Here is a 22,312-nt window from a genome sequence, read left to right as displayed (position 1 = left end):
CTGTCACTTCACCCACTTGCCCTTCTTCGTTCCCCAAGACTAGGTCTAGAATTGCATCTCCTCTTGTTGGGCTTGTCACTAATTGGTTGAAAAATTTTCCTGGACACACTGCATGAATTTTTCTCCCTCAGTGCCCCTTATATTGTTTGAATCCCAGTTGATATTAGGATAGTTGAAGTCTGCTACTATTATTGCCCTCTTGTTCTTACAAGCAGAAATTTGCCTACATATTTGTTCTTCTGTATCCCTTTCACTATTTGGGGGTCTGCAGTATACTCCCAGTAGTGTGACTGCCCCTTTTTTATTTCTAAGCTCAATCCATAAAGCCTCGTTTGTTGACCCATTTAGTATATCATCCCTTCTCACAACTGAAATTGATTCTTTAACCATTAGTGCTACCCCTCCTTTTTTATCTCCTGCTCTATCATGCCTGAAGACTCTATAACCAGGGATATTAAGCTGCCAGTTTTGTTCTTCCTTTAGCCAGGTCTCCATTATAGCAATGACATCCTGCTGCCATGTGTCCTGTGCCCTTAACTCATTTACCTTGTTTGTAATACTCCTTGCATTGAAGTATAAACAGTTTAACCCCGTCAATTTCCCTTGCTGGACACTTTTTAAACTTTGCTTCTCCTGTAACTCCATGTCTATCACAACGTCCCTAGCTAATGTTCTACCTCCAATTACCATATCTGCAACCTCAACAGCCTGACTTTCAGTACATAAATATGCTGGGGTCATTACCAGAAGGAAAATATTACTATTTCTTGTTTTCTTGACAAGTGTCATTAAATACAGTTTTAAGACAATTGTGAAAAAAAGGGGGTCAACAAGATGTGATCTGGAACAGTGTCTGTAAGGATGGTGAAAGCAGGTTCAATAACTTTAAAAATGGAACTGGATAAATACTTGAAAAGGAGACAGTTAAAGGGTTATGGGGAAAGATCAAGGGACAGTGGGACTGATTAGCCGGCCTTAAAGAGCTGTCACAATGGGCTGAATGGCCTCCTTTGTGGCCACCTTCATGTAGTGTAATTCAGTGATTCTGTGGTTCTAGGTGCACGGCCGGAACGACTACCTTCGTTTGACGAGGAGTGCTGGCAGCTGATGGAGGCGTGCTGGAACGGTGACCCTTCCCAGAGGCCCTTGCTCGGAATAGTTCAACCCATCCTGCAAAGCATCATGGACAGACTCTGTAAAAGTAACTCTGGGCCGCTGTACAACGATGGCTCAACGTGATGAGCGAGTGGAAAACAGTGCGGATTTGCAGGAACACGCCACAGAGTGGGGGTAAAGAAGCAAAGGAGGAAGCCAGTTTATTGAGGCCGGGTTGTTTCAATTGACTCAATATAAGTATTAACACTAGTTCAGCATTACTGTTTACCTTCTGCTATGCAGCAAGAAAGCAAAACTTGATATTTTTTATCCATTTTCTTGGACTTGTGGAGGATGCAATTGGACAGCTTGTTGGGACTGTTGCAAGGAACTCATTGGCTTTTTTTCTGGACAGTATTTTTGAGTAAACCTTGCTTGCAGTTCTCCAAGTTCTCTCACAATATCATTAAAAGGAGGAAAAGATAGGAATGTAGCTCTCTATTCCTTGCAGCTTCCCTCCCATCCACCAATTTCCTTTCCTCTTCCCAGCCCCCTCTGATCCACATGAACTATTGCATTGAGTGTAGATTGCATCTGGTGCATGAGTGTTCTTTCGCTCAGGGATGGGGGGAGACAATGGGGAGGAAAAGAACACCTTGGCTCAAGATTAGAGCACTGGCAGCATTCATCATTCATTTTCTGTCAATAGCTTCTAATACCAGGGCACAGTGGTATTTGTTTTTGCACTACTGGCACTCATCTTTCTCTCTTTCCAAAAATAGTGTCACTTTGCACTAATTTTACATTTAATATTTTTAGTTTGGAACTCACAAGTTTTGGGAAATTATGCAGAGTCGCACTATTTGCCTTGTCTGTGCTGCTGTGTACTGGATCGAAGATGGAGATGATTGCTCCTCTACCCTCCTCCTCCTTTTGAAGGTGTCAGTTAATAGTCCCTGATCCCTGCTTGTGCCTGGTGGTGTTTTACAAAAGAATTGCCACTTTTATTTTATTAACAGCTCGTTTGAGTCTTTTGGTGCATTAAGATCCTTTTCTAAATATTGAAGAACAATATCACTACACACAATCATAGTTCAGTTGAATAAAAACTGGGAACGGAGGCTACGAGGAAAATGCTGATGCTTGAAAGGTTTTAAAAGTGAAACGTGAAAGAAATCCCAATTTTTACATTTAGCCCTTGTGCTTTTAGCAATGTGCCAATGACCGTATTCAACAACTATCCATGTGTTTGCCATCCGATGGATTCTTCAGCTTCTGCTGATCCTCGAGCAAATGTAGCACCCGATGGAGGGAAAGGTTGCTACAGTCCTGACCGTCCTCTCTAGCCAAGAAATTAAGGAGCGGAATACCTCTGATTTGAGGACATTTGAAGCTTCCCAACGTTGAACACTACATTTCCTTCCATTGTTCGTAGCTTCATTTTCAACCATTAGAAGAACCAAGTTAAAGATCTCAGCTTTGCTTTACTTGGTCATCTACCTGCCAATTTAGCAGTATCAGGCACTTCAGGAATGGCAGGCTGTGCCATGTTCTATGGGCACATTGGTCAGTTATCAGCAAACTGGGGGTCAACTCCATTTGCTAAGTGTGTTGTGGCTGAAAACTTGGTGAGGGGTCTTGAACAAGAAATAGTGAATCAGCAGCCTTGTTTTACACTCCATCCTTTTTTAAAGAGTGCAGATCGGGCTGAAGGTTCCCTATCTTTCATCTTGCATTTCCGGCTAAACCTTCATTTTGTGTTCTAATCTGCTGTTTTATAAGTGTTATTTTTAAACTGTTCTGTGTATCTTTATTGTTTACTTATTTTTTCTGTGACTCTGGTCCCCTCCCAAGGTAAAGGGCTTCTTTTCTAAATGGTTGAGTTTTTCCCCGTTGAAATCCATAATCTTCCAGAAATTTGGTCATTCACTCATTTCCGTATTAAACTAAGATATTGGAACACTTTTTTTCAAATGTGAGGGTTATCATAAGACAGGAAAGATACATTGTATGGATATCTATATTGGTAATCACTTTTATAAAAAATAGGGGTGTTTCTGGGGCCAGAAGAGTCATTGAATAAGTGACTGGAAGCAGTAGCCAATGGGATCTAATTCATTCTTAGAACACAAAACCTGTTAATTTAGTACTTTGACACCAGTACATCTAGCCAAATTGGCCGAGTTCATTTCTTTCTGAACTAAGGACTGACTGTTAGATTTAACGCTTCATCCTTCCACAATCCACTTGAAGATGATGTAAACACTAACTTTATTACCAAAAAAGATCCAGGCTAGGTGCTTTTGAATGCTTGAGAACTTACTCAGTAATCTGATCAGTTCAGTTTGATCATTTGGTGTGACATGCAAGTGTTGAATTGTTGAGTTGTTTTGAAATCTGCTGCTGAGTTCACAGTGTCTGGGACATTATTTGATGCTGTTGAGAAGGATGCAGTTCTTAGAAGGGCAGGCATTAGGGTTGGTAGATGAATGAGACAGAAGAGTGACAAATTTGGTGCAAAAGCAGCTTGGCAAAATGTTTTTATGTAGGAGAAGCCTTAACTCTTCAGACTGAAATGGACAGAGAACCCTCTTCTCCAAGCCTGTAGCACCATGTGGTTATAGGATGGAATGTTCAATTAGTAATTCTGCTGCTCGTTTGACTGTCATGTTTCTCCCAAGGTAAGAGGCATTGAATGGCTGGACATGTGTTTGAGAGCCTGAACATTTGCAGGGACTGCATCACCTTGGATACATGTGAAAGTTGTCTCCTACTAACCAATGAGTCTCTTGCACTTTGTTTAGATTGTTTTAACCAGTATTGCTTTTGGAGCAAAAGTATTACTTTGTTACTGATCAAAAAGTCTTCTAAACTATGTGATAGAAAAATAAGTTATTAAATCGGGCAGGATAAATCAGAATGCTGGTAGCATCACTGATGGGTCCTTACCCCAGTATTTCTAAGTTTGAAACCTAAATGCCCCACTTGCTTCACTGTCATAAAGTAGGTGGACTGATGGATCCTCTTGTCATAGAATTTAGTGGTCTGTTCAGAGATCGATTGCCAACCAGCAGCCAACTTCCCCCTCTTCCTGTGTCCAAAGTTCAAAACACAAATGGAAGAAGCCTCAACTGTAGCTTCTCTTTGGAGAAACCACCATACCCTGAAACACTACACAGGAAAGAAGGGCAAGTGGTGCCCCTTTCCCCTATTTCACCTGCATGAATTCAGTGGAACAAGTTGGGCAGAAGGGGTGAACAGCTCTGGGATTGTGTATAATTTTGAAATGTAAAAAAAATTTAGAGGAAAGGAGCTGCTTACAAGTGAGCACCTGCAAGTGACAAAACCCTTAACCTACCTTTGCAGAAAACACTTAAATCATCAAAACCACTAGACAATTAGCAGAATGTCTCAACTGGGAGGGTCAGCTTGACCCCACAAATTAATGTTTTTTTTCTGTGCTATCCTAATCCCATCGAGATCTGGATGGATTGACTTTTTGAACTTTGTTCGGTCTGTGACGCCCCCCACCCCCCCTGCCCCCGGCCAACCAAAAGAACAACAGTAGCATTAGTCCTATTGTCCTTCCACCCAGATAGGATTCCGGTTGGTGTCCAGAGGGGAGATATTGCTGCAAATTGACTACACCAGTCCGTCTAGGTTCGCTGGATATTTGAGTTTTTTTTGCGGGGTTAAATTTGTCTTGCTTAGATTTTGTTTGCCATATTTGAAATCGAGTGTGAACCAGTGGAGTGAGTTCAAAACTCCATCCCATTGGTTGAAGGCGAAGAAACGTTTGAAAATTTTCGTAGAGACTTTTTTTTAGCAGGCTGTGGGGTTAGTGCAATGTTTGTTCACCTCTTGGGCCTGGGTATGAATCCAGCTTAGCCCAGTGAAGTGCCTGTCTAAAAGACCCTACATTAAGTGAAATGAGACCAGGCTCCATTCCATTCCTGGTGCTGTAAGTCCACAGCACAAAACTGTCCCTAAATTTGTTCAGATGGTGGGGGGAATAGCAAAGTTCAAATTAATGAAGTAGAGGGAAAGAGCTGCTGTATGGTTGACCATCTGCAAGTGACAAATCTTTAATCTTCCCCTCTAGTAATTAAATACAAAAAGTTAATGTTCGATAAAACACATTTTTACAGCAAAGAGAAAACTTTATTTTCCATTTGGCTCCTGCTATTTACTTGGAAGTTGGGTATTGCCGCAACTCAGTGTCCAAGAAGTTGTTCCATTCGTGCCATTGATCTTCCTCAACGAGTACAGAAAAATTGTTCACCAGAATTGGAAATTTGCGTGGGCAATAGTAGCACTTGGAAAATACTCATGGTCCCATTTAAGCCCTAGAAAATAAACCTTTTTATAAAAGCTAAAGAAATGAGAGAAATCACTACTGATTTGAATGTGATTCACAGCAAGCAATTAAGATGAGGGGATGTGAGAAACATTGAAAGAGGCAGGGCTGCTCTCAATGGAAGTAGTAAGAGAGTTTAATCTATTGAAGCATTCCTGAGTTTAAACGTTCAGAGCTCTTCTCTTAACCTCGGGATTAGCTTCAGGATTTATTTTCAAAGGGATGTAGTTTGGCAGCTGCATCATAGAATTACATGGTAGGGCCAGGAAGCAGTGAACCTTTAACCAGTTAGCTTGTACATAGCCTTTTATAGAGGAACTACACTCCATCACAGCATCATTTGCCAAGTTCTCAGATCCTCCTGCTGTGAAGAAATCCAGGTAGTGCATAGACTTTTTAGGGAAAGAAATCCATTCACTGTCAACTTTTTTCAAGTTCCAGATAGAAGCTTAGTTGAAACAAAGCATATGTAGCCTGTCCCTTCTCTTAAAAAAAAGAGTAATCCCTAGCCATACAACAATTCTGGATTTAAGTTGGATTTCTCAATAGGGTGCTTCATTGCTTTAGACACAGCTTTGAGAGCGCAGGTACAGTAATGTAAGAGTCTTGGAGCATTGAGGGGCAGAGCAGAAGAGTCCAGGTGTTTGATTTTCTTCCACACTCCTTAACTGAGTTATGTATAAGAGTTGGGAGAAAATTAGAGGGAGAGTAATAGTTTGCCAAGTTATTGCGATGAATATGGCTGTACAGGCAGTCCTGTGAGATGTTGGAGGAGGTCATCTGATTATCCCAAACCCGGAGGAGCTGCCTGGCATGTAGAGAAAGTGGAGGGGCTGAAGAGGTTTCATATAATCAAAAAATTAGATAGAGGCCCCTTTCTTCCCTTTTTTATTACAATGGGGTATAAAGGGATCAAGAGCCAAAAAAGTCATGTAGATAATATAAACCGATTCTAACAACACTAATTCAGATGATTTGAACCTTGAGTATCCTAAAGCAGTGGTGTGAGTACACCAGTTTTAACTTGAAACTTAGCAAATCTCTCCACAGTCCCACAAACTGACCTGTGCAAAGTAGTAAGATGTTTTGATGTCACTTTCAGAAATGCTAATTGAGCTGAAGGTCAGTATTCCTTATAAGAGCAAAGCTGAGAAGTTTGTGTAAATTGTGTTATTGAACACTGTGACAAGGCTGGCTTACCTTATAGCACTTCAGCCCTCGAAAGAGGCTTGTATTTTTATTTTGAAAGAAAGCACTTGGACTGTCAACTGCACTTTGTGTACACAGGCCTCTGAGGTTCCTTGGGTTGCTGTGTTGAGCTGAAGCCTGTTGTACAACACTGAACTGCAGAGGTGGTGAGCTTGGCTCCAACCACTTTTAAATTGGGCACTCTGTGGGAAAGCCATCTCGCCTTGGCTGCTGCAGTTCTAAAAAGGACAGTCTAAGCACAAGTCTGACTCCTTTTCCAGAAGAACAAGACCCATTGCACCTTGCAGTTCATAAATTCCCACCAGGCAAAAGTCATTTTGCTCAAGTTGCAGGCTGGATGGGGAAAATTCCGCCTACGTGTAAAACTTCTCAGTGAGGTAACTCTACCTGTTTGCACTGTTACCCGAACCATTCTGGCGATGTGGTTTTATTTCTTTAAGGCACTGCCTTTCACTCCATATATAAAAACACAAGTCCAGTTTTAAAGACTCCCGAGATGCTAACTCGTGGCTCAACATGTTTACATACAACCTTGCACACTTTTTCGCACTCGACCCCCCACTTTGGTTGTGCTGAATCCTTCCTCACTTTCCCAACCAATGAAGTGCCAAGAATTCCACATGCCACAGAAGCTAACTGGGCATGCTGCTGAAATACAAAATAGCCACACACACACTCACTCACTCACTCGGCCGTATGTGTCACAGCCTTGGGTGTGCATTTGTGCGCAAGCTCTCTCAACTCATATGGCCCGACCAGACCCAAGATATAAACTAAATATGGTTCATTAATATTTTGGACCGTTGACATGTTAAACCATATTTGTTTGTATAATATACTTAATAGAAGTATAACTGTATTCTTGTGTAATGTGTATGTGTGTGAATGTGGTACGTGAAAAATGTCCATTAAGGTTCATTAATCCTTTAAAACCAAAAGTGCTTTGTACAGTTGGCTAAATTGCTGCACTTTACTTATAATTGCCAGTACAAAATTAACCTAGAAATCCCACAGTAAAGATTCTGGTTTATTCCTTGTAACTTTTAGTTTCCCTAAAAATTTATGAAAATATATTTTGGACCAATTCTGCTTTCATTTTGGGGGAAATGGCGCCTTTTGGATTATCCTTTTTGAGGGCTTAACTGGGGCTTTGGTGGGTGGGCTAGCTGTCAAAGTGTTCTCCACCTTCAGTTCAGTTGTGAACAACATACACCACTGTAGAATCATGAGAGGGCGGCCAATACATCAATTGTCATTGTTACCAAAGCCATCCTTAAAGGACCTCCCTCTCGTCATTGCTGTTACTCCTGTCCACTCTCACTGTAACAGGATTTGATGGCAAGGAAAGGCTCAAGATGGGCCTAGACGGGGAGCTGAACGGGGTGAATAGGAAACTTTTCTAACACTTGCGTGCTGATGCTCTTAGAAGGGGAAAGGGCAGCACAATTTTCAGTAAGTGAGCCATTTTTTTTAAAAAAAAAAAGCTCATTTGCCCCCTCCCATCCCATTTTCCCTTCAAATCGGTCATTCTGCCCTAATTGGCCCTGTACCATTCTGCTAATTGTTCACCAACCAACCTACTAGAGCACTTGCTTAATTTCCCTGCTTGGTAAAACCCTAGAGTAAAGAGAGGATTTTACAACCAAAATGGGCATTTTGTGTGTTTGTGTGCGCACCCATATGTTCTTCCCTCCCCATCCCCCTCAAATTGGGGAGGGATCAGGGGTTTAAACAACATTTACAGCATATCCAGTTGAGGGAGAATCCTGTGGGAATCATGAGCACAATCCTGTATAGAACAATTGTGATTTTGTTTTTCTTTTGGTATATTCTGACACTGTTTTGTTTTAATGTAAATGGTGACTAGTCTTGGCATCATAATGGAGATTTTTAAAATACTAAATATGCTTGGACTCTAGTGCAATGCAAAACAACTATTTGGATGCATTATTAATATTTTACCATTGTGTACTCCTCAATCTTTCTCCAGTAAAGCCATTGAGTAAAGTTTCAAGATAAAGTACTTGTTTTAAAACAAAATGTTACTCCATTGTTAAAATGCCTCTGCTCTCAAATCCTGTTTTATATAAAAACGGAAAAACTGCACAAAATACAAGGTGCTACATAATAAAGATGAACATTAACCTATTCATTGTATTTTTAATATCTCACTTGTGCTATTCTTTTTGCTCGTTACGCTTGCCATTCTGCATTAAGGGGACTGGAAGATGGTAGGTGAGAGGGAAGACTGAATTCACAAGAGTGATATGTCTCCAGAAGTCTGTCTTGTCCAATTCCCACTTGGTCTTCTGTGTTGTCAGACTCTCTTTGGCTCTTGGGCAAAACATTGTCTAACTTTCAACACAGCATTCCACACTTTTAACAGTCACTTGGTAGTACAGAACTTGAATATTGCTATCAAGAGAGATACTGCCAAATGAATGCCAAATTTCATATTGTCTCAACAATTTATACTACAGGAGAAAAGATTTTTCCTGTCGTATATATTTAGTGTTTGAAATTTGACATTCTTGCATTTGTCCTAATGGGTGCAAGATGAAAAGGTTCAGCAACATGCCTCTTCAGCAAAATTCAAATTCCACATATTTATCATTCTGTGAAATTTCTGATGACTTCTATACTTGTCTTCTAGTTTGAACCTTAGCCTAATGATAAGATATAAGTTTGTTCTTTTTGAGGTTGGAGACCATTGCTGGACATTTCCCCTTCCCAGGTGCATTATTGTTTGGCAAATTGAACAATGAAGGTAATTGTACACAATAGTAATGTACATTTCTCATATATTCCTAAGACATTACAGCAGCATATGAAGAAATTCATTGTGTCCTACTGCACTCACTAACCAGCCATGGGAAATCTCCTGAGTTGCTGTAAAAGCCCCCTTAAATAGTCCATACTGCTATAGTACAGCTCTGACTGGAACCATTGTTCTGCCTTATACAGTTCTCAAAGTTGAACAATGCTTGCTGGGATACAGTTGTATAGGTGCCAGTCACTCCCCACTACCCTGACCAGGTGTTCATTAATCCCATGGGGATTGTTGGGCGGCTACTCCATATATGGGCTTGCCATACAGGTACACGTTTGTATCAAAAGACACCGTATGAGATCAGAAACCACAACTGATTTCTTTAAGGGGCCTTACAACCAGTTGTAGCACCATTACCAATCTCCCAACGGCAAATGGGCAGTGGAAACTTTTGCCTATGGCTCAGGAATTTGTTGTCATCATTTACTGTGCTGGTGGGGGAGCTCAAGATCATCTGAGATTGATTATTCAGCTGTGCATGTTTGCTTTTAACTGACTAAACCTTTGTTAGCACACCTTAACATCAGTGGCAGACTGAGTTTGAAAATTGGTGGGTGGGCGGGCGGGCAGGCAGGCTCTATCAAGTCTATCCCACACATGATGGCTGGAGCATCATAAGCAGACACTCCCTACCCCCAACATTCTGCAGTCAATCAGCTCAAAAGCTGGAAGAAGCTAAAAACAGAGAAAATCCCAAAGCCAATAAGGTATTTCCAAATCTTCTCTCAGTCAGTCATTTGTTAACCCACTGATTTATGTAGTGGGGTCACTTACTTGTTTCTGTGAAAGTGGAGTAAAGAATTACTGTAATTTGATGTGACCTGGAATAGTAAAATGGCAGTTTTAACTTGTGGAATTTCTGTTGTAACCTGGGTGGTGTTAAGCAGGAGGCTTTATAGAAGAGAGGAACCAATCGGTGAGTCCTTCTATCTTCCCAATTTTCCTAGCTGTTGGCTTCTGCCTAGCTGTTAGTTAGGAAACTCTTAAAAGGGAAGAAAATGGTTTAGAAATGACAACAACTTAATATATTAGGTTGAAATTGAGGGAAACTCTCCACTAGTTGAAGTCCTACTTGGTACAATGGAAGATAGCTGTGGTTGCATGCCCATCATCTCAATCCCAGGGCATTACTGCAGGAGCTCCTTGGGCTAGGCCAAGCCCAAACCACCTTCAGTTGCTTCATCAATGACCCTCCCTCTATCAAGCTCAGAAGCGGGGGTGTTCGCTGATGATTGCAGTACCATTTGCAACTTCTCAGATACTGAAGTAGTCCGTACCTGCATGCAGCAAGACCAGGACAACATTCAGACTTGTGCTGATAAGTGGCAAGTAAGAGTCGCACTGCACTAGTGACAGGCAATGAACAGATCCAACATAAGATTCTAGCAATCTTCCTTTGACACCACTAGCAACATCCTGGGGGTTCCCATTGATCAGAAATTCCAGTTAAATTTCAAACCGGTCAGAGTCTGGGAATTCTGTGAAAAGTAATTCTTCCCCCTAACTCTCCATAGCCTGTCCACCATCCACAAGGCACAAGTCAGGAGTGTGATGTAACCTTTTCCATTTGCCCAGGCAAGTGCAGCTCCGTACAACACTGAAGAAGCTCGACACCATCCAGGACAAAGCCTGCTTGAACAGCACCCCACTCACCACCTTAAACATTCACACCCTGCACCACCAGTGCACTGTGGCAGGATTATATACAATCTGAAATGCACTGCAGCAACTTGCCGAAACTCCTTCAACAGCACTTTTGAAACCCCCCAACCTCTACCGCCTGGAGGAATTGGGACAGCAGATGCATGGGAGCACCACTGGCAAGTCGCATCCCACCCTGACTTAAAAATTTATCACTGTTTCTTCATGGTCACTGGTTCAAAATTCTGGAACTCCCTCTCTTAACAGCACTGTGGGTACCTACATGGTTCAAGAAGGTGGCTCACCACCACATTCTGAAGGGCAATTAGGGATGCATAATAAATGCTGGCCTTGCTAGCAATGCTCACACCCAAAGAACAAGTAAAAAAAAAATGATGGCTGTGTAGTGCAGGTATAGAGTTCAGCATTGGTGGATATCTGGATTGAGATGGGTGGAGTGAACCACTCTGCTGGCCCCATTGTCTGATCAACATTGACTCTGGATGTATCTTTCGCTTTCACAAATGCATTTCCCCTGTTTCACAGTTGCAGTAGAAACACACCTAAAGATTCAACAGAAAGCACACTGGAATCCCATGAAGTGGTGGATGGGAAATAGTTTCATCAAATCAAATTGTTTTGAAGTTTATGAAATGAAAAATGGATAATTCAGTTTATTGTAATCGCACATTCCGTTTTGTCCAATTATACTGTTAGAGACTTTAGCTTCAGATTTCTCTGAAAATAGGTACTTAGCAGGTAATGTGATATTTTTAAATGTTTTAATCTCAACCTTAAAGTTGGATCGAATAGCCAGCGAATCCCCAGCTCCAAATTTGTAAAAGGAGGAGTGGTGGCTCAGGACAGAAGGGTCAAAAGTTAAACATCAATTAACTTAGAGTTACAAGCAAAAACAAAAATAGCTGGAAAAACTCAGCAGGTCTGACAGCATCTGCGGAGAGGAATACAGTTAATGTTTCGAGTCCGAATGACTCTTCAGAACGAAGGAAATAGAGAAATGAGGTGAAATATAAGCTGGTTGAGGGGGGGTAGGACAGGTAGAGCTGAATAGAGGGCCAGTGATAGGTGGAGGCAAAGGAGAGATTGCCAAAGATGTCAGAGACAAAAGGACAAAGGGGTGTTAACAGTGGTGATATTAGCTAAGGAATGTGCTAATGGTGACATTAATGGTAGAAAGCAGGACAAGCAAGTGGCAGATGGCCCTAGTAGGGGTGGGGCAGGGAGAAGGGATCGAAATAGGCTAAAAGGTGGAGATAAAAAGATAGATCGAAATAAATTTAAAAATAGGTGGGATAAGAAAAATATTTTTTAAAAATTATAGATTATTGGAAAAAGGGGGTGGGGATGGGGGAGAGAGTTCATGATCTGAAGTTGTTGAACTCAATGTTAAGTCCGGAATGCTGTAAAGTGCCTAGTCGGAAGATGAGGTGCCGTTCCTCCAGTTTGCGTTGAGCTTCACTGGAACATTGTAGCAGGCCAAGGACGGACATGTGGGCATGAGAGCAGGGTGATGTGTTGAAATGGCAAGCGACATGGAGGTCTGGGTCATGCTTGCGGACAGACCGATGGTGTTCCACAAAGCGGTCACCCAGTCTGCGTTTGGTCTCTCCAATGTAGAGGAGACCGCATTGGAAGCAGCGAATGCAGTAGACTAAATTGAGGGAAGTGCAAGTGAAATGCTGCTTCACTTGAAAGGAGTGTTTGGGCCCTTGGACGGTGAGGAGGGGGAGAAGTAAAGGGGCAGGTGTTGCACCTTCTGCGGTTGCATGGGAAGGTGCCGTGGGAGGGGGTTGAGGAGTAGGGGGTGATGGAGGAGTGGACCAGGGTGTCCCGGAGGGAACGATCCCTGCGGAATGCCGCCGGTGGGGGTGAAGGGAAGACGCGCTTGGTAGTGGCATCATGCTGGAGTTGGCGGAAATGGTGGAGGATGATCCTTTGAATACGGAGCCTGGTGGGGTGAAAAGTGAGGACAAGGGGGACCCTATCATTGTTCTGGGAGGGAGAGGAAGGTGTGAGGGCGGATGCGCTGGAGAATTTCGATCTATCATTTTATCTCCACCTTTTAGCCTATTTTGATCCCCCCACCCCCCCCCACCCCCACCCCCACTATGGCCATCTGCCACTTGCTTGTCCTGCTTTCTACCCTTAATGTCACCATTAGCACATTCCTTAGATAATATCACCACTGTTAACACCCTTTTGTTTATGACATCTTTGGCAATCTTTTCTTTGCCTCCACCTATCACTGGCCCTCTATCCAGCTCTACCTGTCCCACCCCCCTCAACCAGCTTATATTTCACCTCATTTCTCTATTTCCTTAGTTCTGTTGAAGAGTCATTCGGACTCGAAACGTTAACTGTGTTCCTCTCTGCAGATGCTGTCAGACCTGCTGAGTTTTTCCAGCTATTTTTGTTTTCGCTTCAGATTTCCAGCATCCGCAGTATTTTGCTTTTATATACAGAATTACATTTTGTTACAAAACATCTAGAAAATGCTGTGATTTAAAAAAAAAAAAAAAAAAATTGCTTGCTTTTAAACATCAGAAAACAGGCATACAACTTTTCCAAAATGTATTTGTTTGATTTGGGGTAAAGTCCCACTGAATGGGATCGTTCTGCTTTAAGGGAAAGGGGGAAGAGCGACAATCTGGTCTAAGCGGCTCCTTTGCCAGAAGTGAAATCTGGACCCCAAAGCTGTAGATTCCAGGAATCTGAGAATCGGGGAGCGGATTATCACAGAAAGGAAGGACACCACATCTTCTCGTGCAGAATCGAGGTACAGAAGGCCCCCATGGCCCTTTCCTTTTAGATTGTTCTTTCTCACTTGATGTGCAAGTTCCTCGATGCCTAGGATGTCTCAGCTTTGGCAGGGGGAAGACAGTGATGTTGTTGTAATGTCACTGGGCTAGTAAATCTAGAAGCCCAGGATAATCCCTTGGGGGCCACAAGTTCAAATCTCAACAATTAACTAGTTTCAGTCATGGTGCTATGAAACTTTTATAAATTGTCACAAAAACTCATCTAGCTCACTTTTTTGGGAAGGAAATCTGCCATCCTTACCTGCTCTGGTCTGCGTATGACTCCAGACCCACAGCAATCTGGTGGACTGTTAACTGCCCTCTTCAATGGCCTAGCAAACCACTCAGTTCAAGGGCAGTTAGTACAACAAATGCTGGCCTTGCTAGCGATACCCACATCCCATTGAAATAATTTTTAAAAAATGCTGTCTGGTCCTGACCCATCCCATCATGTGTCCACCTTACAGCCCTCAGAAGCAGTAAGCCTATCAGATTTTATTCTCATTGGATGCTCATTGCAGCAACCCGACAGTCAGCGCCACGAACTGGGGATTGTGCTGGTCAATGCCCTTTTTTTTCAATCCATAAAGGTGAAGTAGGGAAGTGTTCTTGTTTCTCTGCCTGATCACATTCTCTTTGCCACGAGATGGCGCTCCGAGGCTGGCTGCATGAGAGAGTTTAAACCAGGGAATCTCTTCCTTATTACGGCAGGTGTACAGGCTTCGTGTGAATGCACTCCATCGCAAGTAAAAACTCACATTTCACAACACCTCACTACAAAGGACTTTTAAGTGTAGTCACTGTTATCATATAGGAAACGCAGGTCCCAATTTCCACACTGAGATAGTGACTTGGTGATGATGTAGGTTGAGAGATAAATATTGGCTAGGACATCGAGGAGAAGCCCCCCCCCCACAACCAATAACCTCTTCCAGCCCTACAACCCTCTGAGATCCCTGTGCTTCTCCAATTCTGGCCTCTTGCGATTCCTTGATTTTTTTTTTGTGCTCCACCCAATGGGTGTCGAGCTTTGAAATTCTCTCCCTCAACCCCTCTGCCTCTCTACCTTTCCTCCTTTTCAGATGCTCCTTAAAACCTACCTGTTTGACCCAAGTTTTTGGTCAGCAGCCTTAACAATTCCTTATGTGGTTCAGTATTTTATTTCATAATGCTCCTATGACGTGCCTTGGGACCTTGTCTGAGGTTCCATCGTTCTGATGAGATGTTAAATGGAGCTTCGGTTCCAATAGATATTCAAGATCCTATTTGAAGAGAAGTGCGTTCACCCATTGCCCTGGCCCAGCATTCATCCATCAAATCAACGTCATTTAATCTTATACTAATGCGGAATTACTGATATATTTACCTTATAATGCATTAAAAGTAATTATTAAATTTATTGTCAAACTAATTCAAGTGGTGTTACATAAAGGCAAATTATGTAACCCAAAAAATGTGGGATCACAACTTGTATTTATATTGCACCTTTAATGTTGTAAAACGCCCCAAGTTGCTTTATGGGAGCTCTTATCAAACAGAATTTGATACAGAGCCACAAAAGGAAAGATGAGGACAGTTGATCTCCAGCTTGGTTGGAGAGGTAGGCTTCAAGGCGTTTCTTGAAGGAGAGAGAGAGAGAGAGAGAGAGATAGAGAGGTTTAGGGAGTAGATTCCAGAGCTGAGAGCCCAGGCAGCTGAAGGCACGGCCTCCAACCATGGAGCAAAGAAAATCGAAGACTTGAAAGAGGCCAGAATTGGAGGAATGCAGAGACCTTGGAGGGTTGTAGGGCTGGGGAGGTTTAAAGATGGAGAGTGGCAAAGACCATGGAGGGATTTGAAAGAAAGGATGAGAATTTTAAGATCAAAGCATTATCACATTGTCAAATTCCACCATGGCAAATTGAGAATTTGAATTCAGTTAAAAAGAATCAAAGCAGGTATTAGTTTTAAAAAAAAATGACCATGAAGAACCCAACTGGTTCACTAATGTCCTTCAGGGAAGGAAACCTGTCACCCTTACTTGGTCTGGCTGACATGACACCAGGTGGCTACAACTTGTGTCATGAATTAAAGGTGAAACACTCAGAACTGTAGAAACTTCCTCACGGTGCATTTGCACTTACTCAGAACATGCTGCCACGAGTTCATTCGAATAGCACATTTGCATTTAAGGGGAAGCTGGATAAACAACGTGAGGGAGAAAGGAATAGAAGGATATGTTTATGGGGAGTGTTGAAGAAGGGTGGGAGGGGTCTTGTTCGGAGCAAAAACACACAGACGTGGACCAGCTGGGTAGAATGGCTTGTTTCTGTGCTGTAAATATTTTGCAAATGGTTATGCAGTATTGCAGGGAGCCTCAGTTGGCTAGATGTCTAGTGTGTGGTTTAGATTGATGCCAACGGCGCAGGTTTGGTTCGTGTTCCAGCTGCGGTAGACTTGAGACCTGCTTCCTCACCCTGCTGCTGAGAGTGGAAGGAACCACCACTGACAAAAACTGCCAAGGAAAGTGGCTCAGGATGAAGCATTAGCAGACAATGAGCTTTTGGACACAGCATACATGAATAATTGAATGAGCGAGTACCAACACTATGTGTTGTGCTCACCTCTTGTGTGCTGTGCATGTTACACAGAGTGGAGGGGGTTCAAAAGATTACCATTCTGATACACAGCAAGGAAGTAATGATTCAAGTTCGAGCGCTCCAATTTCCCCTCAGCTTGAACCAGTTGGAAAGAAACCTGAGGAACCAGAAGATCGATATTTCGTTCCCGTTGTTAAATTAAACTTGACAAACAAAGCAAATCAAATCAATATGGAGAGATTTGACAGGCGCTGCAACCTGCCCTTCAGACAAGTTTTGTTAGATGCCTTGAAAGCAAATGGATCCTCAACTGTTGCCTGTGGTGATAGTGTCGTATGTTCACGGCCTTAGCTCACTTTACTTTTACTTGAAATTAAATGTTGTGCAACTATTGTCTTTGCTTCCGGTTTTATTCCTCCCCTTCAACCCTCTCTTGAAGGCGGTGACTCATGTTGCGGTATATGGTTCCATGGGTGCTAACTAACCCCATGCAAATGTTGATTGTCCGTAATGAGAGCAGCATCTCGACTGGATAGCGATCAGGAGTGGATGTTGCCCCACTGCACCAGTCCCCTGTCACTAGGTGATTTGCTGCTGTCCCTTTCTTGTCTGAGCATACTACGATTATCTTTAAAGCGCTCCAGATGTGTCAGTCATATGGTTTACAACCCTATCATTTTGTAATCAGGAGGAACTTTGAACTGCAGTTCAAGGCAAGCCTTGACTGTTTTTTTCCACAACTTGTTGGGTCTTGTAACCTGTTTCTACTTGGTGGTACGCTTGGCATTCTGAATGAGATTGGTAATTCACTGTCATAGGGGTGGAATGTAGGAACATTAGAAACAGGGGGAGACCATTCAGTCAAATTATGGCTGTTCTGTATCTTAACTCCAGTTACTCAACTTCGTTCCTTGTGTCAAGAAAAAAAGAAATTGTAATATTTTTCTTCTGGTAATAACCCTGGCATGTTTTCTTATGTACTGGAAGTCAGGCTGTAATTGGATTAAGAGCTAGAGTGACGGCAAGGGTCTAAAGTCAACAGTAAGGAGTGGCTTTGATTTGTTAATAAACCAAGAGGAAATTCAATCAGAGTTTTACATGAAGCAATAACAGGAGTGTATTTGAATGGGGTTGTTGTAGTTTAAAGGGGGATGGATATATGCAGGTTGTAAAAGGTGTAAGTAAGGTGAAGATAGGGTAAGTTTGTTATTACAAGTCTAAGACCTAAAGTAAAGAATAGTCTACTCACTTCTAGGAAGAAGGCATTTCTGAAGAGACTGGTTGAGATAATAGAGAGATCAAAGGGAAGGAATGTATTTAAGGAAATACTGAAGCCTATGTGAGGGGCTAGCTACACAGATCTCCCAGAAGACAGCAGGGTAGCTGTTCAGAACTCAAAGAAGACAGTGTGAACAAGACCAGACCTGAAGACCCAGTTGCTGTCAGCCTCCGAGGACACCCAAGGGAAAAAGCACTGTGTGGTAAAATTAATGGGACTTTTATAGATTTTGAAATCTATAAGGATAGTTGCTGAACAGAAGAGGGAAAGGTTAGCTGGGGCAGTTAAGTTAAGATTTGTTTTAAGGTACTGTTAACTGTGTGAAGCCATTCTTGTGTTTAAATATAATTATGCTTTTTTTCCGTTTTTTAAATAAATGTTTACTTTCCTATAAAATTATCACAAGTAGTGAGGGACATCATTTCCTGATTTCAAAACCACTCCTCATACTATACAAACTGTAAAAACCATTTTGGCAGCTGTTTCAAGCTTCCCTCTGGGATTTGAGCAGCTCAGCATTTACCATCTGCTGTCCATAATACTTGACACACGTACGTAATAAAAACCTATAATTCTCAGTCTTGAAAGCTTCAATTTTCTCCCTTTGGGGGAAAGAGTTCCAGACTTTCATTTCCCTTTGGAAAAGAAGTGCGTCCTGATTTGCCGCCTGAATGGCCAAGTTTCAATTTTACGGCTATATCCCCTTTTTTCTTGATTTCCCCAGAGGTAATAGTTTTTTTTCCAATCTGCTATATCAAGTCATTTTAACATTTTAAACACCTCTTTCAGATCACACCTCGATATCCCTACATGCAGGAGGGACCCCTGCCTAGCCACAAGCCACACATTTCTGAAGTGGTTCTTTCACTAGTCCAACCTAGGCTTGATGGGAAAGCTGCAGAAATTTCAGAATAATGGCATAAATTTACCCGCTTCTCCCCCAGGTGCGGAGCTGCTGACTCTATTGTTACATAATAAGCTCCTAATTCCAGGCCTTAAGATCCCTCCATTGCTTTGTAACAGGAGAGTGGTCTCTGGCTGATTTACCCTTTAAAGACAAAATACGAATCACATTCCAAGGGAAGGGTAGAGAATGTAAAAGCTGAGTGACGATGATGACTCTAAATAAAACCTTACAAGGCCCCAGTCAGAGGATCGATGTTTCTTTTTTTATTCATTCATGGGATGGGTGTCGCTGGCTGGGCCCAGCATTCGTTGACCATCTCTAACTGCCCTCGAGAAGATGGTGGTGAGCTGTCTTCATGAACTGCTGCAGCTCATCTTGCGTAGGTATACCCACAGTGCTGCTAGGAAGGGAGTTCCAAGATGTGCGGTATTGGAAGAATTTTAGGAAGGACATTGAGGGTTTAGTAAGAGCACAGAAGACATTGACTTGGTTGCTGCCTCGTACAAAAAAATTAAAGGTTCAGGTCATTTTTCCTGACAGCAGGACAGATAAGAGTACTGTACAGATAATACGGCAGCACACTAGTTATGTTACTGCACCAAGGGCAAGACATGAGTTCAAATCCCACCATGGCCGCTGGGCAATTTAAATTCAATTAATTAAATCTTTTAAAAATTCTGGAATTTGAAGTTAGTTTCATTAATGGCAACTATGAAATTACTGGGTTGTCGTAAAATTCCACCAGTGTTCAACGTTTTCATTCTTTCATGGGATCTGGACGTCGCTGGCTAGGCCAGCATTTTTAGTGCCTGTGCCTAATTTCCCTTGAGAAGGTGGTGGGAGAGCCGCCGCCTCGAACCGTTGCAGTCCATGTGCCATAGGTACACCCACAGTGCTGCTAGGGAGGGAGTTCCAGGGTTTTGACTCAGTGACAGTGAAGGAATGCTGTCCTTCTCTGGTCTGGCCTCTATGTGACTCCAGACCCATAGCGATGTGGTTCAATCAAGCCACTCAGTGGTATTCAAGAAGGCAGCTCACTACCACCTTTCTCAAGGGTAATTAGGGGTGAGCAATGAATACTGGCCTTGCCAGTGCTGCCCACATCTTGCGAATGAATAGAAAAAAAGATTATGGGATGATAAAATGGTTGTGCTTGAAATCATGAAAGGGAAAGGGCAGGGGAAATAGAAACTGACTCTTTCCAACAGTTGAAGGGTCACACAGATACAGAATTAAATGTCAGAGATTTAGGACAGAGGTGAGGACAGAGGGTTGTGAGGTTGCGGAATTCACTTCCAGGGTTAGCGTTTGAAGCAGAAACTACACCAGCGTCCAAGAAATGATTGGAGTGCAGGATGAAGGAAAAAACAGATAAAGGAATGTTGTAGTATAAGGGTGTTTGGCTAGAACAAAAGTTACTGTGGGACTGGTGAAAAAGTATCACCCACTTAGTGATGTAGAGAGTCAAGGTGTTATTCCTTTTACTGTTGGGTTATCTTACGAATCTGTCCATATGAGTGAAAGACACAACAGCTTCGATAGCCTGTCTCTTTTTTTTCCAGCGATAGTGAAGAAAGAATTGCATTTGTCTAGCACCCTCCACAAACTCAGGATATCCCAAAGCACTTTTCAACCTGAAAGGGTTAAGCAATTTTAGTTCGAAGTGTCTTTTGGTAAAATATAAAATACAAGCAGAAAAGCAGAACTGGAGAGTGGCAGATGTACTTTAGACGGGATAAGGAATGAGACAAACAAGCTAATGGAACAAAGGACAAGGCCACGGAGTGGGCGTTGAAATGAAGCAGGCCCACACTCCTGCACACTCAGCAAGATATGGTGGTCTTGCATGGATGGGAACAATGCTTGATGTATGTACAGACTGGAAACAAGTAACTGAGACCGGAGAAGCATGCGGTTGTAGGTTGACAAGATTAGAATATGTGTACATGACTCAAGGTGTATGTCAGGACTAACTTTTAACGTGTAACTTTTAAGAGTACAGTCTTGGACTGCCCAAGGCTGTCTCTCCCTGCATACACTTGAATAATAAATGATAGAAACCTGTACCTGAGTCTCCTGGTGAAGTGAACAACAACAATTGGTGCTGCGAGCAGGGTAACTCGTACCGGATCATGGGAATGGCACTGCAAATGGGTGACCATGTTCATTTACCATCCCTAGTTAGAGCAGCAAACCGACCCGAGTCAAGGTCCGGCCGAGTATCCAAAGAATCTAAAGGAGAACTCAGGACAGGAGGTGCCTGGAAGAGGAGGGGGAACTGCGCTGACGGGTGAAAAGCCCAACCTGTGCAGGTAGATCGGACCCCTTGGAAGGACTAAGCCGAAGCCATGCAGGGTGAAACAGACCGCACAGGGTGGGCGGAAAACAAAATCTTTTTGGGAGAGAAGGAGGAGGCAAAGGGCACCATGGACCTCAACCAGGGACCAGAAGGCTCCATTACGAGGTTCATAGCAGAATATCATAAAAAAAACTTATTAAGAAAATGCGGTAGGACGGGTGGGACCTGAAAGGTCCTCTGCCGAATTTTTGGTAAATAACTAAGTCACAAGAGCTGTTTGTAAAAAGAGAAAGAGAGAGAGAGAGAGGGGGGATACCCCTCGGGGGGGTTAATGAGCAGTAACAGGCAGGAGCAGAGGAAATATGAGCTTCAGTCGGTTTGATTGTCCCTGTAGGTAGATCCTCGAAGATCCCTTTATTCCTCCCACTGTTACTTGAAGTTTTGTTTAGAGTATGAAAATTTTAATTTGTTAAGATAAATGTTATAAGAATGGAAATACATACCTTTATATATATATACATATATGTGTGTGTTTGTGTGCAATGAAGTGTTTGAATGCAAGGAAGGATTTGTATGTGAGCTTTAATGTGTTTTCTTCCCTAAATTGTCATTTGTGTGTGGAGTTCAGCACTTTAGAGTCAAAAACCTCATATTAGATTAAAGGAAAAGTATACTCAAGCATTTCAATGCTTTGAGTATAAGGTTCGAGTTGAGATTTATGGCAAAAATCGCAGTTCGAAGGTGTTGTAAAGATAAAACAGGGTTTTCCTTTCTTTGAGATGATCCAGCTTTTGCACCACCCCCTTGCAGATTAGCAGGGAGTAACTCTTTCCACCAACTTCCAAGCTGATTGGCATTGATTAATTAATTTTAGTTCATATGAGTTGGTATTCTAAAAATTCTGAGGAAAACATTACCTGAAATTCAAAAAGATTCTAGGAAAACCAAAAGACACAACCACACAGTCTAGGTGGTTTTTATGGATAAAAAGGGGTTTCTTTCGAAGAAGAGATGAATTCAATAGGAAAGGAAATCTGCAGCCCAACGTCACTATTATTTGAATTTGGGACAATCTTGAGATGTGAAAAGTGCAGTGTAATTTAGCAGGTTACTTTTGAATAACTAGGATGCTATCCAAGATAAAGAATATGTGTTGATAAACGTGTGGGACTTTAATCTGGATACAAATTTATACACATGAGAAAGAGTAGTTTTAATTTTGAAAGTGTAAATTACAGTTCTTACAAAGTTTTAAAATTTGAGGCTTGTTTCCCAATAAAGTTATCAAAAGGAAATT

The 22,312-nt window shown here is 42.2% G+C and overlaps 1 protein-coding gene across 2 annotated transcripts in view; it reads left to right on the top strand.

The window, feature by feature from the left end:
* Positions 1 to 22,312, top strand: part of dstyk (dual serine/threonine and tyrosine protein kinase) — a 130,284-nt gene that overhangs the window by 104,490 nt on the left and 3,482 nt on the right. The window contains exon 13 of one of the 2 annotated variants that reach the window (XM_078546424.1): positions 1,058 to 4,615. The exons of the other annotated variant lie outside the window; for it this stretch is intronic. Within the exon in view, the coding sequence (XP_078402550.1) occupies positions 1,058 to 1,239 (182 nt within the window). The 3' untranslated portion in view covers positions 1,240 to 4,615. Of the gene's footprint in view, positions 1 to 1,057; positions 4,616 to 22,312 lie in introns of those variants that run through there. 2 annotated transcript variants of the gene reach the window in all.

The sequence above is a fragment of the Cetorhinus maximus genome, chromosome 8 (assembly GCF_964194155.1).
Source record: "Cetorhinus maximus chromosome 8, sCetMax3.hap1.1, whole genome shotgun sequence".
Lineage (NCBI taxonomy): Eukaryota > Metazoa > Chordata > Chondrichthyes > Lamniformes > Cetorhinidae > Cetorhinus > Cetorhinus maximus.
The sequence above is the reverse complement of the archived record's forward strand: the minus strand, read 5'-3'. Positions and strand labels throughout refer to the sequence as shown.